The 18,981-nt window shown below is 42.3% G+C and overlaps 1 protein-coding gene across 4 annotated transcripts in view; it reads left to right on the top strand.

Annotated features, from left to right (window-relative positions):
- Positions 1-1,829: 1,829 nt before the first annotated feature.
- MKRN1 (makorin ring finger protein 1) overlaps positions 1,830-18,981 on the top strand; it is a 29,122-nt gene continuing 11,970 nt past the window's right edge. The window contains exons 1-2 of one of the 4 annotated variants that reach the window (XM_033863359.2): positions 1,830-2,191; positions 9,843-9,971. In XM_033863359.2, coding sequence (XP_033719250.1) covers positions 2,013-2,191; positions 9,843-9,971 — 308 coding nt within the window. In that variant the 5' untranslated portion in view covers positions 1,830-2,012. Of the gene's footprint in view, positions 2,192-2,343; positions 2,498-2,694; positions 2,875-9,842; positions 9,972-18,981 lie in introns of those variants that run through there. The other 3 variants (XM_033863361.2, XM_073809992.1, XM_033863360.2) reach the window with 3 other exon arrangements.

Genomic DNA, 18,981 nt, shown 5'->3' with positions numbered 1-18,981 from the left:
TTTTCTAAAATAGAATTGTTTTAAATGACCCTCTTTCTTAACATAAAAAAGTTTCAGTACTTCCTTTCCTACTCCCACATTTTAAAAACACAATTTATCACTTGACTGTGTTAAAAAGGAGACAGAAGGCCCAAAATGGAGTCACTTGTGCTAAACCTCACATCACCAAACCAAGACTTAATGCCTAGCCTGTTGTCTCAACCCCCCAGGAATGTAACCTTTAACCAGTCAACCTGGAATTACCTGGTCAGCACTAGGTGACGTGATAATGACCAGTAGGCCCCTTCTGTTCTTTTTGGGAGAACAATGCTTTCTTTGCTAATAAGTTCCTTTTTCTGCCCCCTTTCAGCCTTTAAAAACCTTTCCTTTTCTACAGCTCAGTGCAACTCCTTTCTAGATGTCCAATTCATGAATTGTTCAATAAAGCCAATTAGATCATAAAATTGACTTGGTTGAAATTTTGTTATTTAACAACAACAGATAAACCCTAACAGATAAAGACTACCAGGGACACACCTGTAGTCCAACAAAGATTTATTAACTTGCCGCCGCAGGGGAGGCCACCCAGGAGCGGAATGTGGGCATCTTGGAAAGGGGAATAGGGAGGGGCTTCTCACAGGGTTGAAGCTCTTTTTGGGTAACAACACAGCAGAAGAGGAGACCAGCTCTGGTTTGGGGTGCTGTCGTGAGGTGGGGCAGTTTAGAAACTGGGTGTCTCATAAATCTTCTTTGGGAGGTCAGAGGGAGAAGTGAAGTGGGGCTGGGAAGGTCATTAGCAAAAAGCTGTGATTACTCAAAAGGGGATTGTTAGTCATTTTGCAGTCATGGTGTGGCCTTGGGTGAAACATTGTTTTCTGTTGGCTTTGCCACTGTCCTTGTTTGTGTCTGTTGGGTACATTGTGGTCTGATTATCAGTGGGGTGGATTTTCACTTTCTCAAGGTAGAGAGACTATAGAAAAGCAAATTTAAGGGCTCATGAAAAACTGCTCAGGATTTAATATGCAGCATCTGTGTGGACCATGGGGTTTAATCAGAAAGTAGGATTAAATACTTTTTAATGTTCTTAGTTTTAGAAATAACTCTTAGAAGCTGGGATATTTCAGACAGCTTTTGTTATTCAATATCTATTAAGTTAAAACTGTAGTGTGAAGCACAGCGGACTCTCATTTAATTTTCATAATCGTCTCTGGGGTAGGGAGTTATTTTTAAATTATTATTATTATTTTACAGATGGAAAGCAGGAGACTAAGAGGTAAGTTAACTTACTCAAAAACACATTGCTAGGAATGGGAGAAGCCTGGAGGTAATGGAGACAAGCTGACTGCAGAGCATTTGCTTAGCCACCATACTATTCTCTTGGGTTGAGAGATCCCACCTCTGATGGGAAGAATAAGAGAGAACATTTATTAAGTGTTTAGTCTGCCAGGCACTAAGCTCAGTGATTGCCACACATATATAAACCTCACCACAACCCAATGTGGTGGGGCCTACTCTCACCCCCATTTGAGAGATCAGGAGACTGAGGCTAGAGAGAATGGGTAACCAGCTCAAATTCATACAGCTAGTAATTGGTAGAGCCAGGGAAGTCTGGATTCAAACCCAGGACCCCAATCCCACTACGCCTCTCCACTGCATCAGCCTATGCTGGGACGCATTCCTCTAAGTCAGTGCCCTTGAAATGAGGACTTTGGTTCCCTGGATGTGGAGCCTGGGGGCAGTAGGTGGGGGGGTGGGCCTCACCTGGGGTAGCCCGCCCTCGCCCCGCCCCTCCAAGGCGGGGCTGCCTCGCCCACCAATCAGAGAGCCCTGGGGGCGGGCTGGGGCGCTCGGGCTCCGGCCCGCAGTGCTAGGGGCGAGATCGCTCTGAGACGCGACGCGGGGCAGAGGGGAACGAGCGGGCGCCTCAGTGTCCTTCTCCACCCCTCGCCTTGCCGCCTTCTCCTCCCCGCAGCCGGACCGGAATTATGTGATCCCGGAAGTTCCGGCGCCATTGCTGTGTGGGATAAACAGTAATGGCGGAGGCTGCAGCTCCCGGAACAACAGCCACAACATCAGGAGCACGAGCGGCAGCGGCGGCAGCGGCCTCCCCCACCCCTACCCCCACAGTCACCTCCCCGTCCCTGGGGGCGGGGGGCGGGGGAGGCGGCAGCGACGGCAGCAGCGGCGGCTGGACTAAACAGGTCACCTGCAGGTGAGACGCAGCGCGGCCGGCGCCGGGCGCGGGGAGGGGACCGAGACCCCGGAGGAAGGGGCGGGCGACCGGCCGGAGGTGGGAGGGGAGCCGGCGTTTCGTAGCCGCCGCCGACGGTGCTGCTGCTGCTGCCGCCGCCGGCGCCGCCGGCGTTCCTGTCCCCGCGGCCGCCGCGGCCTCGCCGCCCGCGCTGCGTCAACCCCCGCCGGCCGCTGAGGCTCGGGCGCGCGCGGCCTCGTTGCGGAGCCGCCGCACCGCCCGCAGTCTCCCCGCACCCGGCGGAGCGCGCAGCGCGCACGGGGAGAGGTAGGATGACTCCTCCCTCCTTCTTATTGTCGCCGGAACCCCCAGCCCCTGCCTCCAGCTCGCCGTTTCGAGAAGGAGGTTGGCGGTGTCTCCTGGAGCCAGCCGCCTCCCCGCGACCCTGCCTGGCCGGGGAGCGCCGCCGCGGGCCCCGGCGAGGGGGCTTGGCTGCCGGGCCCCGCCGCCGTGTCATCCGTTTGTAAAGTCTTCTCGGGTCTCTCGGCCCCCGCCCCACCTGGAGCAGGAGCTTTGGTTATTTCTTCTTTGTATGTTTATCGAGGTTGGCGGTTCTGAGCTTTGTCTTAGAACCGAGTGCCGGGCCGGGGTCGTCTCCTCCGCCTTAAATTTGACGAGCTGCCGTTACCGTGCCCCGGCTAAAGGTATCATCTCTTGGAAATCCACGCATCTTACTTAAGGGAGTCGAGGAGCTCGTCGCTCCCAAAGGAGAGAGATTTTGTTTTGGTTTGGGATGTCGGATGAAAATATTTGGAAAAAAAATAAGTGATTAGTGGAGGACGGTTATACTGACGTGTGCACGCCTGTAAAAAATTATCGAGCTGTACGTTTAAGATTAGGGCATTTAATTGGATGTTGTACTTGGATTTTTAAAAAGTGATCAGTAAGCGCCTAGAAGCTTTTGTTTTTCAATCGGTTGAAAAAATCAGTTGAAACGCCGGTTTTCACTTAGGTAGGGTAATTTAATTTATATGTAAATGTTTGAAAATATTCTTAATATACAAAACTCACTTCCCTGGTATTAACAGCGAGAGTGAAGCGTTCTCAGTGCTTAACATGATACATTTAAGGCATGAATGATAAGTTTAATTACGTTTATTTTCAATAACGGGATGTAGAAAGCATAAAAGCCGTTTTAGGTAGCTTCTTTTATCAGTGATCTGTAGATCCTTAGAATACTTGTGCAGTATCCCAAAGAATGAGAATTTTAAAATTCCTATTAATGGAACCAATTATTTGAGTCTGTTACTTCTCTTTTATCTACAATGTTACAGTTGATATGTATGTGCTGGTTGACTCTTTTAAAAATAAAGGGACTAGGGGTTTCCCTGGTGGCGCAGTGGTTGGGAGTCTGCCTGCCGATGCAGGGGACACGGGTTCGTGCCCCGGTCCGGGAAGATCCCACATGCCGCGGAGCGGCTAGGCCCGTGAGCCATGGCCGCTGAGCCTGCGCGTCGGGAGCCTGTGCTCTGCAACGGGAGAGGCCACAGCAGTGAGAGGCCAGCGTACCGCAAAAAAATAAATAAATAAAAATTAAAAATATAAAAATAAAGGGAGTAGTGTAACCTTTTACATTCCTGAATTTTCTAGCCATTCATCCTGCAGTTCCAATCTATCTATACACAGACTAATCTTCCTTTAATATGTGGGTTCTTTAAGAACTCTATTCAGTGCCTTGATTTTACACAGACTGTGATCTCAATATAGTTTAGCCTTGAATACCCATCACTAACTTGACATTACTATATATTACTTGTCTCATTACTATCCTGTTGCGTCTGTATCTGAGCTCAACTCATTTCTGCCCAGAATGCGTTATCACTTCTACACTTTACTTTCCCCTCTGTTAGGCACTTTTCCCTGATCTACTTCTCCTTTTCTACTTCCTCACCAGTGTCACCAGAATTCAGAACAGCTCACCAGACTAATCATTCCTTTTTGTCTACCTTTAGGATCTTTGAGTTTCTGAAAGATCCCAGATCGATCCTGGACCAGTGGCAGTTCCTTGCCCATGAACCAATAGATTTATATATTTAAGGAATTTACGTAGCTGAGTAATATTTCTAAGAAGCATTATGTATCAGATACAGGCTTAGATATGCTGTTGTTTTTGTTTTTCATATAAAGCTGTCTATAGCTTTTGCTTGAGACAGTTATCCAAAAAAGCACAGGCTAGTTGATGAGTCTTGGGTTTTAATATTTGATATTGTTTTCAGTTGTTCTAAGTAGCAACACGATCTCCTGTTAAAAAATCTTTCTTCCTTTTGAATAGGGGAATACCAAATATGATATCTTCATTTATTTATTGTAAGCTTTGAGCTTTCTGAGAGCAGGGGCCCTGTTTTGTTTATCATTGTATCTGTAGGGCTTTACTCAGTGCCTGGTATACTCAGTAAATGCTTAAATTGATCTTGATAAATCCACACCTAAAATTACCCACTTTGATATGTGCTTGTAAGATTCCTCTGCTTTCGTTAAGAAGTGGACGACCCTTGTAAATCAGCAAAGACAAAGGACTTAGTAGAACGTGTATATCTTTTTGGGACTACCTCATTCAGTTATTCAGTAAATAAGCATTAGTGCTTACAACGAGAGACATAGAGCTAGATGTTGAAGGAAATGCAGAAATGCACTGTATTATAAATATTTCCATTGTGTTTGATAGCAAAATCTCCTTTGAAGAGAATTCAAGATAGTGTTCTAGTTTGTGCCTCTTCCCCTCTTTATATCTAGGAATTTGACTAAGGCTGTTTTCTTCACCAAGGGTATAATCCTCTTAGCTGTTTGGATGTTATAAATTTGTTTTTGGTTGCTCAGAATCATCTGTATTTTCTTGTTGGTTAGTAATTGTCTAAATATTTCTCTTGAAATTCTGTCATTGTGTTTATCTTCGCGGCCTTTAAGGAAAACCTAGGTATACTTTTCCCAAGGAACTGTGTTATGCTGCCCCCACCAGGCCATTTTGATATCTTTTATTAGAATTTAGTGCTGTGAACTAGAAATGCTATTGCTTCTTCTAGTTTTCTTGAGTGTTGGGGGTTAAAACAACAAAGTCGTAACTTGCAGGTTGTAATTTTGAACTTAGACAATGTTTTATCAGAGTGCTTCTACAATGGTAGACGAGTGTATTGAAATAATACACAAAAACCAAGTGTTTTTTTCATTTTGATTTTTCAAAAACTTTAAGTGTAGTGTAAAAATGAAGGGAATTTTTCCGGAAAGTCTTTATCCAAGTGCTGTGATATCCACAGTAAAATTTATTGCCTTCAGACTTTAGTGTTTTTTGAAGGGATGCCATTGAAAAAGTTATTCAGCCCAGGGAAAGAGAAATCAATTTGCTACTGGCACTGTGATTCCCCATGACACCTAAGTGTCTTCTACAGTTTTTACTGAACACATATCTAAGTATTACGTGTACAGGTACTATAGAAGATAAAAAGCAGAATAAACTATAGTTCTTAAACACCAGGAATTTACAATCTAGTTTGAGAAATAGGGTACATGTACTTATCAAGAATTAAGTAACAGAGTAAACAGTGTCACAGCAGATTAAGTGATTAAGTGCCAAATTAATTAATATTCTGTAAATCCCCAGACAGGTTGTTATGACGCCTAGAAGTACTTTGAGGGTATTGGGTGGTTCTCTTACACCCTCACAAGCTACTGTTGGGGTTTCTTATATATATCTTGGTAACCATGCTTACGTTTCCAAGAGGTACAACAGTCGGGGATTCTAGTCAGTTGTATTTGTCTTTATTAGTGGACAATGTCTGATTGGAGTCATAGAATCTTCAAGGTGGAAGGAACCATAGAAATCATATGGCCCAGCCTTTAACTGAAGGCAAGCTCAGCCTGGACACTGGCATTAAGGTGAATTTGGATAATGACTTTTTGGTGGTGGCATTTAAAAAAGAAAATGGGGAGAAATTCTTGGGAGAGTTGCCTTTCTTCCTCTTTAGGTTATAACTTACACTATCATGTCATAATCTCTTAGACATGGATTGGCAAGAAGGGATTTCACTGTGAGGGCTGTTTATACCAACAGTGTTAATATCACTGAGAGACAAAAGGCAAGTAAAACAAACCAGAAACCCAGACCATATGTACCAAACAACCATGTAAAATAATGCTTAGTATTTGGCAGTAACTAATTAGGGCTTGTATTCTAGTGTTTCTGTTGATTCTGCGGTATCAGGTGATTTGTGTCTGCTTGAATTCCTTTGGTGATGCTAGTTCTGGACCTCAGGAGCTTATTTCATTGCTGGATAGTTCTAGTTCTCGGTCCTTACGCTGAGCCAGGTTTATGATGTAGCTTCCCACATGTATTGACTTTGCCAGGAATAGTGCTGCAAAAGGCTATTCTTTTGTCTTCTGGCCAAACTACTCCAGTTACTTAAAATCTTCTTATGGCATGACATCTAGGTCTCTTGCTTTTCTTATCCGATTCGTTAGTGTGTACCTCTTACAGTGTGTGGTCGGAAACAAATGTAGTCAAGGCAGAGAAGAGATGTGGAAGGGGAGATGGGGAAATGAACTCAGTGCCAGCAAAGACACTATGCAGCTGCTACTGCACACATGGAGGGGTTTTTCTGTTTTTTTTTAAGTTCTTAAATCTGAAAGAGTGGCGAAACTAAGGCAAAATAGCTTTACTGAGGGTCACAGAGCTGGAATTTAAACAGTCTTCCCAGTTCTTAAACTGTGTGCTTTTTATTACTACCTGGATCCAAACAGTTGACTGCTGCTGCAGCCCGATTGTATTAACTGTTCTGGTGGCTGCATCCACTGCTGGCTCTTGAAACTTGGAATCAACTGAAGTCCCTAGACGTAAATGTAATCAGCTGGCCCAGACACGTCACCTGGAAGAAGGCAGTTTAATGTAGTGTTTTAAAATTTAAATTTAATTCTGACATGTCCTTGTTTCAGATCTTTAAGTGGTTTCTTACTGCTTTAAGATAACTTGACTTAAAAGGCCCTGCAGAATCTGTTTCCCTAGCCTTCCAGCCTGTCCTCCCCTCTGTTCTCTCCATTCTTGGTCATTGCTGTATTATGCTCTTGGTCAAAAGGTGCCAACAGGCCATGCTACACTGTCTTGGGCCAGTGACTCTGAGTTTTACTCTTTCATTTTGGATTCTCGAGAACAGTTTTTACTATCATGGATGTCAGAAAGTAATAGTGGTGTGAGGTGTTGCACAAGTGTTGAGGAAGAGCATCCTGCTGGACATTGAAATGCAGGTGTCAGGGAGCTGAACTCCTTGGAGTAACGGCTCTGCAATCTCCAGGGGCAGGTATTTTATCAAGCCTTAAAACTGTATCAGGGGCTTCCCTGGTGGCACAGTGGTTGAGAGTCCGCCTGCCGATGCAGGGGACATGGGTTCGTGCCCCGGTCCGGGAGGATCCCACATGCTGCGGAGCGGCTGCACCCGTGAGCCATGGCCGCTGGGCCTGCGCGTCCGGAGCCTGTGCTCCGCAATGGGAGAGGCCACAACGGTGAGAGGCTCGCGTACCGCAAAAAAACAAAAAACAAAAAACAAAAAAAACTGTATCAGTATGTGCACCTCTGACTTCAAACTGACCCCAAAGAATATTGAAGGTATAGACAGCTTTGTCTTGTGTTGAGAATTGTGAAAGTTCCCACTGGGGATGGGACAGTAAGCAACTGTATTCAAACAGTGAGACTGTTTGAAATGAATAAGCAATTACCAACTGTGGATACTTTTTTTGTGTGTGTGTGGATACTTTTATAGATACTTTGAAGCATGATTATACTAGTGGTGATTACAATGAAATTACTGACTTGTTGGGTTGTTGGGTTTTTTTAAGTGTTAATCTGTTCATTTATACAGTCAAAAAGTACCTATTGGCTCAAGTGGTTTAACTCAAATTTGTGTTATGTGGTGCTCAGACAGCTTCAAAGCTTGCAGAAAGTTGCCCTGTAGTTGAGCAAAAGTTCAGACCTAGTTAGATTAAGTTAAACCTGATAATAGTTGAAATTAGGTTAATTATAGTTAGAATTTGACTTCCTATTACTATATTCTTATGTTTTGTTACAGACTGAAACCCCAGGGTAGTTCAGGATCTTCTTGATAATTATAACTGTTCCACCAAGATGTTAACATTTTTTCTTTCTGTGTCACATAGAAGGTATACATGCCAGTCATTTTTAAAAATTAATTAATTAATTTATTTTTGGCTGCGTTTGGTCCTCGTTGCTGCTCGCGGGCTCTCAGGCCACTCCCTGTTGCGGTGAGCTGGCCTCTCATTGCAGTGGCTTCTCTTGTTGTGGAGCACGGGCACCAGGAGCGTGGGCTTCAGTAGTTGTGGCACGCAGGCTCAGTAGTTGTGGCTCTCAGGGCTCCAGAGCGCAGGCTCAGCAGTTGTGGCGCACAGGCCTAGTTGCTCTGTGGCATGTGGGATCCTCCGGGACCAGGGCTCGAACTTGTGTCCCCCACATTGGCAGGCGGATTCCCAACCACTGCGCCACCAGGGAAGCCCCATGCCAGTAATTTGAATAGAACCTTTCACATTTCAATTTGGGGCAGGCTTCTTCAAGGCTCCTTTAGGTAAATATGAGTCTCTTTTCTATATATCCTTCAATCCAGTGGACAAGTGGAGTGCACTTAATGCTATTTTACCTTCCTTCTCTAGATAATTGACACACCCAGGAGGTAGGCACTTTTTCCTTACTCTGGATCAGCTGTACCTAGATGCATATTTGGGGCAGTTAATGGTCTGCCAACATGAAATTTTCATAACTCTACTCAGGAGAAAGAGACCAAAGTCAGTGATGGGAGGGAGGATGCAAGGGGTGGTGGTAGTTCTACCCACTTTACAAGATCAGGATTATCTACAAAAAATAAAGCCCCTTATCACTTCCCTGATCCACCTAGTTACTTACAGATTGCTGCTTGGCCCCCCCCCCCCCCCCCGCCCCATTTCCAGTTTAGTTGGTCTGAGGTGAGGTCTCAGAAGTTGCACTTGTAGCAAATTCCCAGGTCCTCTTAGAAACTGAGTCATTCTCTGATACTTGGTTTTTGGAAACTGCTAGATAGGTACACATGTTCTCCTTCAGAACAAGAGTCTGCTAAATGAAGGACAGAAAGTGATTTCCCTTTGCCTCTACCTTTGCAACAAATTTTACTTGTATTTTCACATGTGGCTTTTAAAGAATTAAAATGGTTTCTCAAAGAATTGAAACATATACAGTAGTCTGACCCGTTCAGGTTTACGTTGTTTCTTGCTTATCTTTGATTTTTTTGCAGATAGAGCTGCCATTATGGCTGAAGTTAGTGGAAAACAAGAAGCTACCTCTGTAGGACTGTAAAATGAGAGCAGTAGTCAGACTTAACCCGTAGAGACAAGATTAATGATGACCTCAAAGTTTAAATTGGTGTCTGTATCTATAAGCAACCTTCCTGTAGTACCATCATGGATAATTTTACGGTCATACAGTCTAGTTCTACTTTCTTTGTGTTCATTTCTCATGTTTGTGTAGATAGACTATAACAGTAGAATGAAGTACGAGTATATAGTGCTCCTGTGTTATTAGAATATATTGGTCATGAATTCTTTGAGTACTGACTTATAAACCAACTTGTGGTTCTTTGTCTCACAGGTATTTCATGCATGGGGTTTGTAAGGAAGGAGATAACTGTCGATACTCACATGACCTCTCTGACAGTCCATATGGTGTAGTGTGCAAGTATTTTCAGCGAGGGTACTGTATTTACGGAGACCGCTGCAGGTAAGAATTTGTTTCCAATTCAGTTTTGTTCAGGGGTGGATGGAGAGGTTGGCAGAAAAAAATGAGAGGAAAATACATAATTCCAACAACTTTGTAAATAATAGATTTAAAATAGTCCTTTTTTTTTTTTTTTTTTTTTTTTTTTTTTTTTTTGCCATGCCTCGCAGCTTGCAGGATCTTAGTTCCCCAACCGGCGATTGAACCCGGGTCATGGCAGTGAACGCACCAAGTCCTAACCGCTGGATGGCCAGCAAATTCCCTAAAATAGTACTTTAAAAAGTGCTCATTAGAAATGTTAGCACACTGACATCTCTCTCTTGGAGGGAATGTATTACATTTAAAAAATGAGTTTATAATACAGTCCTAAATTTAAATAGTGCCTGAGGAGCAACTTAGGAGCAAACCTAGGAATAGGGTGTGGTGAAGGCATGTTTGTTAATGGCATCTCCTCTTAAAGACCAAGAATAAGGTTCATATTTGACCAGTTGGGACTAGTTTCAGTTCTCTATTAGTATGAATTATGGAGAGAAAATGAGATCATAGGCATTTGGAACAGTGTATTAGGTTACTAGTTAAGAGGGCTTCTCATTCCAACTAAACTTTCATAAACCACTTGAGCTCGCAAGACTAAATTTTAAGCCAAGATTTACAGAAAATGCGTCAGAACAGTTTCTAGTATCTATCTCAGAACGTGGAAAATCAAGAGGGATTAGTTATTAAGTAATCTCTATAATCATTCATTGAATTGGTATCATAATCCTGTTAAATTGCAATTCAGCAGTAGTGGGTTCTGTGGGTTCTGCTAGCAATTGGGTAGAGCTTTGCTTCTCTTTTTCTTTTTGGCCGCACTGCGCGGCACGTGGGATCTTAGTTCCCTGATCAGGGAACAAACCCATACCCCCTGCAGTGGAAGTGCTGAGACCTAACCCTGGACCACCAGGGAAGTCCCAGTTAGAGCTTTTCTTTATCTTCTCAGTTTAGAAAATATCTAAGTGTATTAGTTATCTATTGATGTTAAACAAGTTACCCTGAAATTCAGCAGCTTGAAAATCGTAAACATTTATTATCTCATAGTTTCTGGAGTCTGGAATCTTGGCGTGGCTTAGCTGAGTGGGTGGTTCTAGCTTGGAGACTCTCAAGAGATTGCAGCCAAGATTTCAGCCAGAGCTGCCATCATCTGAAGTCTCAATGGGGGCCGGAAGACCACTTGGAAGGTGGCTCACTCACACATCTGTTGGTGGGAGGCCTTAGTTCCTCGCCTCGTGGACATTTCCCTAGGGCTGCTTTAGTGTCCTCACACTAACTTGTCCCCAGAGTAAGTGATTCAAGAGAGACAGCAAGGACGAAGCCACAATACCTTTTTATGATCTAGTCTCAGAAGTCACACACTGTCACTTCCACTATATTCTGTTTATTACAAGCGAGTCACTAAGTCCAGCCCACTTTCAAGGGGAAAGAAATTGGCCTCCACCTGTTGAAGGGGGGAGGACTGCTAAAGAATTTTGGGCATATTTTATTTTATATATTTTAAGGTTTTTTAAAAAATTTATTTAAAAATTTCTTTTTGGCTGTGTTGGGTCTTCGTTGCTGTGCGCGCTTTCTCTAGTTGCAGTGAGCGGGGGCTACTCTTTATTGCGGTGTGCTGGCTTGTCATTATGGTGGCTTCTCTTGTTGTGGAGCACGGGCTCTAGGCACGTGGGCTTCAGTAGTTGTGGCATGACGGCTCAGTAGTTGTGGCTTGTGGGCTCTAGAGCGCAGGCTCAGTAGTTGTGACACACAGGCTTAGTTGTTCCGCAGCATGTGAGATCTTCCCGGACCAGGGCTCTAACCCGTGTCCCCTGCATTGGCAGGCATATTCTTAACCACTGCGCCACCAGGGAAGTCCCAGGCATACTTTAAATGATCACACTAGGTAAGATATTTTGACAGTGTCATAGCCAATTGTAGCATCCTGTTATCAGAAAAGAATTGTGTCAGCTATTGGGTTCAAATGCTTAGAGTTCAAAAGACTAAGAAATTATTGACGGGTGGGATATTGATGTTAGGCTATCTCACATCTGTTTTACTTAGGAAATCTAGTAAGGGTAGAGAAGAAATATAAGATTCTTTCCATGTGACTGTAGGAAGGATCCCAGAAATGGAACCCCTGGTATCTGAGTTTAGTGGTCATTTTGCTCTCTGCTGATTTTTTTTTTCTAGCAATATTGCAATATTGCTAGAAGGAAAAAACTGATACGACACTCCTCAAAAAAAAAACCCAAAACTAAAAAACCCAGATATGTCTTTTGTAGTCAGTCACAATATTAAAAAGGGCAATAGGTGTTAGAAATCCATCCCACTGTGAATGAGCGATTCTTTGTAGTAGGATGGTCTCTGCAAGATTTTTTTAAAAAAAATCTTTATTGGAGTATAATTGCTTCACAATACTGTGTTAGTTTCTGTTGCATAACAAAGAGAATCAGCCATATGTATACACATGTCCCCATATCCCCTCCCTCTTAGCCTCCCTCACACCCTCCCTATCCCACCCCTCTAGGTTATCGCAAAGCACCAAGCAGATCTTGCTGTGCTAAGCTGCTGCTTCCCACCAGCCAACTATTTTACATTTGGTGGTGTATATATGTCCATGCTACTCTCACTTTGCCCCAACTTTGCCCTCCCACCCTATCCATGTCCTCAAGTCCATTTTCTATGTCTACATCTTTATTTCTCTCCTGCAACTAGGTTCATTAGTACCTTTTTTTTTTTAGATTCCATATATATGCGTTAGCATACGGTATTTGTTTTTCTCTTTCTGACTTAACTTCACTCTGTATGACACACTCTAGGTGGATCCACCTCACTACAAATAACTCAGTTTTTTTAACGGCTGAGTAATATTCCACTGTATATATGTGCCACATCTTCTTTATCCATTCATCTGTTGGTGGACAGTTAGGTTGGTTCCATGTCCTGGCTATTGTAAATAGTGCTGCAATGAACATTGTGGTGCATGTCTCTTTGAATTTTGGTTTTCTCAGGGTATATGCCCCATAGTGGGATTGCTGGGTCATATGGTAGTTCCAGTTTTAGTTTTTTAAGGAACCTCCATACTGTTCTCCTTGGTGGTTGTATCAATTTACATTCCCACCAATAGTGCAGGAGGGTTCCCTTTTCACCATACCCTTTCCAGCATTTATTGTTTCTAGGTTTTTTTTTTTTTTCCCTAGATTTTTTGATGATGGCCATTCTGACTGGTGTGAGGTGATACCTCATTGTAGTTTTGATTTGCATTTCTCTAATAATTAGTGATGTTGAGCATCTTTTCATGTGTCTCTTGGCTATCTGTACATCTTCCTTGGTGAAATGTCTATTTAGGTCTTCCGCTCATTTTTAAACTGGATTGTTTGTTTTTTGATATTGAGCTGTTTGTATATTTTGGAGATTAATCCTTTGTCTGTTGTTTCATTTGCAAATATTTTCTCCCATTCTGAGGGTTGTCTTTTCGTCTTGTTTATGGTTTCCTTTGCTGTGCAAAGCTTTTAAGTTTAATTAAGACCCATTTGTTTATTTTTGGTTTTATTTCCCGAACTCTAGGAGGTGGGTCAAAAAAGATCTTGCTGTGGTTTATGTCAAAGCGTGTTTTTCCTATGTTTTCCTCTAAGAGTTTTATAGTGTTTGGTCTTATATTAAGTCTTTAATCCATTTGTAGTTTATTTTTGTGTATGGTGTTAGGTAGTGTTCTAATTTCATTCTTTCACATGTCCAGTTTTCCCAGCACCACTTATTGAAGAGGCTGTCTTTTCTCCATTCTATGTTCTTGCCTCCTTTATTGTAAATTAGGTGCCCATGTGTGTGTGGGTTTATCTCTGGGCATTCTATCTTGTACCATTGATCTATATTTCTGTTTTTGTGCCAGTACCATACTGTCTTGATTACTGTAGCTTTGTGGTATAGTTTGAAGTCAGGGAGCCTTATTCTTCCAGCTCCATTTTTGTTTCTCAAGATTGCTTTGGCTAGTATAGTCATTTTCCATATGTGTTTGTGTTTCCATATGAATTGTAAAATTTTTTGTTCTAATTCTGTGAAGAATGCCATTGGTAGTTTGATAGGGATTGCATTGAATCTGTAGATTGCTTTGGCTAGTATAGTCATTTTCACAATATTGATTCTTCCAATGCAAGAACATGGTATATTTCTCCATCTCTTTCTGTCATCTTTGATTTCTTTCATCAGTATTTTATAGTTTTCTGAGTACAGGTCTTTCACCTCCTTAGGCAGGTTTATTCCTAGGTATTTTATTCTTTTTGTTGCAGTGGTAAATGGGAGTGTTTCCTTAATTTCTCTTTCTGATTTTTCATTGTTGGTGTATAGGAATGCCAGAGATTTCTGTGTCTTAATTTTGTATCCTGCAACCTTACCAAATTCATTGATTAGTTCTAGTAGTTTTCTGGTGGCATCTTTAGGATTCTCTATGTATAGTATCATGTCATCAGCAAACAGTGACAGTTTTATTTCTTTTCCAATTTGTATTCCTTTTATTTCTTTTTCTTCTATTGCTATGGCTAGGACTTCCGAAACTATGTTGAATAAGAATGGCGAGAGTGGACATCCTTGTCTTGTTCCTGATCTTAGTGGAAATGCTTTCAGTTTTTCACCATTGAGTATGATGCTTGCTGTGGGTTTGTCATATGTGTCTTTTATTATGTTGAGGTAGGTTCCCTCTTTGCCCATTTTCTGGAGAGTTTTTATCATAAATGGGTGTTGAATTTTGTCAAAAGCTTTTTCTGCATCTATTGAGATGATTATATGGTTTTTATTCCTTAATTTGTTAATGTGGTGTATCACATTGATTGATTTGCATATATTGAAGAATCCTTGCATCCCTGGGGTAAATCCCACTTGTTCATAGTGTGTGATCCTTTTAATGTGTTGTTGGATTCTGTTTTCTAGTATTTTCTTCAGGATTTTTGCATCTGTGTTCATCAGTGATATTGGTCTATAATTTTCTTTTTTTGTGATATCTTTTTCTGGTTTTGGTATCAGGATGATGGTGGCTTCGTAGAAGGAATTTGGGAGTGTTTCTCCCTCTGCAGTTTTTTTGGAAGAGTTTGAGAAGGATCTCTACATGTTTGATAGAATTCGCCTGTGAGGCCGTCTGGCCCTGGACTTTCGTTTGTTAGAAGATTTTAAGTTACAGTTTCAATTTCATTACTTGTGATAGATCTGTTTATCTTTTCTAATTCTTCCTGGGTCAGTCTTGGAAAATTGTACCTTTCCAAGAATTTGTCCATTTCTTCGTGGTTGTCCTTTTTATTGGCATGTAGTTGTTTGTAGTATTCTCTTATAATCCTTTGTATTTCTGCACTGTCAGTTGTGATTTCTCCTTTTTCATTTCTAATTTTATTGATTTGCGTCCTCTCCCTTTTCTTCTTGATGAGTCTGGCTAAGGTTTTTCAATTTTGTTTATCTTCTCAAAGAACCAACTCTTAGTTTTATTGATATTTACTACTGTTTTCTTCATTTCTATTTCATTTATTTCTGCTCTGATCTTTATGATTTCTTCTACTGACTTTGGGTTTTCTTTGTTCTTCTTTGTCTAGTTGTTTTAAGTGTAGGGTTAGATTGTTTATTTGAGATTTTTCTTGTTTTTTGAGGTGAGATTGAATTGCTATAAATTTCCCTCTTAGAACTGCTTTTGCTATGTCCCATAGGTTTTGGGTCGTGGTGTTTTCGTTGTCATTTGTTTCTATGTATTTTTTAATTTCTTTGATTTCTTCAGTGATCTCTTGGTTATTTAGTAGCGCACTGTTTAGCCTCCATGTTTTTTGGGGGTTTTTTTTTGCAGTACGCGGGCCTCTCACTGTTGTGGCCTCTCCCGTTGTGGAGCACAGGCTCCGGACACGCAGGCCCAGCGGCCATGGCTCACGGGCCCAGCCGCTCCACGGCATGTGCTGTCTTCCGGGATTGAGGCATGAACCTGTGTCCCCTGCATCGGCAGGTGGACTCTCAACCACTGCGCCACCAGGGAAGCCCGCCTCCATGTATTTTTGTTTTTTACAGTTTTTTTCTTGTAATTGATTTCCAGTCTCATAGCGTTGTGGTCAGAAAAGATGCTTGATATGATTTGAGTTTTGTTAAATTTTCCAAGGCTTGATTTGTGACCCAAGATGTGATCTATCCTGGAGAATGTTCCATGTGCACGTGAGAAGAAAGTATATTCTGCCACTTTTGGGTGGATAAATATCAATTAGATCTGCCTGGTCTGTTGTGTCATTTAAAGCTTGTGTTTCCTTATTTATTTTCTGTTTGGATAATCTGTCCATTGGTGTAAGTGGGGTGCTAAAGTCCCCTACTATTACTGTGTTACTTTCGATTTCTTTCATGGTTGTTAGCATTTGCCTTATGTATTGAGGTGCTCCTATGTTGGGTGCATAAACATTTATAATTGTTACATCTTCTTGGATTGATCCTTTGATCATTCTGTGGTGTCCCTCCTTATCTCTTGTAACAGTCTTTATTTTAAAGTCTATTTTATCTGATACAAGTATTGCTACTCCAGCTTTCTTTTGATTTCCATTTGCATGGAATATCTTTTTCCATCCCTTCACTTTCAGTCTGTACGTGTCCCTAGGTCTGAAGTGGGTCTCTTGTAGACAGCATATATATGGGTCTTGTTTTTGTATCCATTCAGCCAGTCTATGTTTTTTGGTTGGGGCATTTAATCCATTCACATTCAAGGATATTATCGATATGTATGTTCCTATTACCATTTTCTTAATCATTTTGGGTTTGTTTTTGTGGGTCTTTTTCTTTTGTGTTTCCCGCTTAGAGAAGTTTCTTTAGCATTTGTTGTAAAGCTGGTTTGGTGGTGCTGAATTCTTTTAGCTTTTGCTTTTCCGAAAAGCTTTTGACTTCTCCATCAAATCTGAATGAGATCCTTGCTGGTTAGAGTTATCTTGGTTGTAGGTTTTTCTCTTTCATCACTTTAAGTATATCCTGCCCCTCCCTTTTGGCCTGAAGAGTTCCCGCTGAAAAATCAGCTGGTAACCTTATGGGGATTCCTTTGTATGTTATTTTTTGTTTTCCCTTGCTGCTTTTAATATTTTTTCTTTGAATTTAATTTTTGTTAGTTTGATTAATATGTGTCTTGGTGTGTTCTTCCTAGGATTTGTCCTGTATGGGACTCTCTGTGCTTCCTGGACTTGGGTGACTATTTCCTTTCCTATGTTAGGGAAGTTTTCAACTATAATCTCTTCAAATATTTTCTCAGACCCGTTCTCTTTCTCTTCTTCTTTTGGGACCCCTATAATTCGAATGTTGGTGCTTTTAGTGTTGTCCCAGAGGTCTCTGAGATTGTCTTCAATTCTTTTCTTTCTTTTTTCTTTATTCTGCTCCTCGGAAGTTATTTGTACCATTTTGTCTTCCAGCTCACTTATTCGTTCTTCTGCCTCAGTTATCTGTTACTGATTCCTTTTAGTGTATGTTTCATTTCATTTATTGTGTTGTTCATCTCTGTTCTTCTAGATCTTTGTTAAACATTTCTTGTATTTTCTCAATCTGTGCCGCCATTCTGTTTCCGAGATTCTGGATCATCTTTGCTATCATTACTCTGAATTCTTTTTCAGGTAGATTGCCTATTTCCTCTTCATTTATTTGGTCCTGTACGTTTTTACCTTGCTTCTTCATCTGTGATATATTTTTTTGCTCTCTCTCTCTCTCCCTCTCTCCTTTTTTTTTTTTTTTTTTTTTTTTGAGTGGGATTATGTTCCTGTCTTACTGGTTGTTTGGCCTGAGGCTTCCAACACTGGGGTTTGCAGGCTATTGGGTAGAGCTGGGTTTTGTTGCTGAGGTGAGAGACTCCGAGAGGCCTCACTCCGATGAATATTCCCTGGGGTTTGAGTTTCTCTGTTAGTACAGTGGTTCAGACTTGGAACTCCCACCACAGGAGCTTCACCCCGACTCCGGGCTCGTGAACCAAGATGCCACAAGCTGCCTGGGGTGGCAAAAAAAAAGAAAAAACCCAATAATATAGTAAAAAATAAAATTAGCCTAGGAAATTAGCAGATATTTTAGGAAGAATATAAAAATAAAATATAGATGAGTCAACAACCAGAAGGTGCATCAGTATCACAATAGTAAAAAAAAAAGGAGGAAGGAAATGAAAAAGTTGGGGGCAGGGGAGAAAGGCCTTAGCTGTGGAGAGTGGGGCCCAAGCAAGGGCAAGGTTTGGGCAGTGGGTGGGGCCAGTGCTCAGGACCCACAGTGCTGGAAAAGGCCTTGGGGACTGTGGGGGCTGGGGCTTCGGCTCAAGGAGCAGAGGTTGGTCTCAGAGGGCCGGGAACCTCACCTGGGAGCCCAGCAGGCTTCCTGGGCTTGAGTAGGCGGGGCAACGCCCTCCCCTCCTCCTGGAGGGCCCCTCCCGCCTGCCTCTCCTGATCTCCCTGCCCGCAGGGGCACCCATCCTGTCTGGCCTCCACTTCTCCTGCCGTCAGTCTCCCTATGTCCTACCGGTTCACTTTGGGGTTCCTCCTGTCTCCTTGGGTGTCAGAGTTCACCACCAGCGGCCAGCAGGTGTCCTAGTTGTGGGGAGACGCTAACTCTGCGTCTTCCCACACTGCCATCTTGACTCCACCTCCTCTGCAGGATTTTTAAACCAACGTAATTCCTTGACTAGGCAGTCAGTTGAGAATCCTTGTAAACTATAGGGAGAGAGGAATTGAATGTAAGCAAGAGTGGACACGGGGCTCTAAGGTGTGCAGCAGAGAGACTTGGAGAATAATATACTGTGTGATAGATTGTGGAAAATTATGGCTGTTAACAGATGAGCCTCTTATTTCAGAAGAGGTACTCATATGATTGGACCATAGAGGTGAAATAACTGGGAAATAAGGGGGTAAATTGAAGAAATCCGAGCTAAGGCCTAGGCTCCGTGTGTTAATCAGCAGTTTTCTCTTTAGTAAGGGTATACAGCTCCGTTTTTGGGGAATGATCCTGATTGAGCTGGGTTTAGTGCTCTTAGGGTAAAGTG

This window comes from Tursiops truncatus, chromosome 9, assembly GCF_011762595.2.
Source record: "Tursiops truncatus isolate mTurTru1 chromosome 9, mTurTru1.mat.Y, whole genome shotgun sequence".
Classification (NCBI taxonomy): domain Eukaryota; kingdom Metazoa; phylum Chordata; class Mammalia; order Artiodactyla; family Delphinidae; genus Tursiops; species Tursiops truncatus.
Note: the sequence above shows the minus strand (reverse complement) of the source record. Positions and strands in the feature narration are given on the sequence as shown.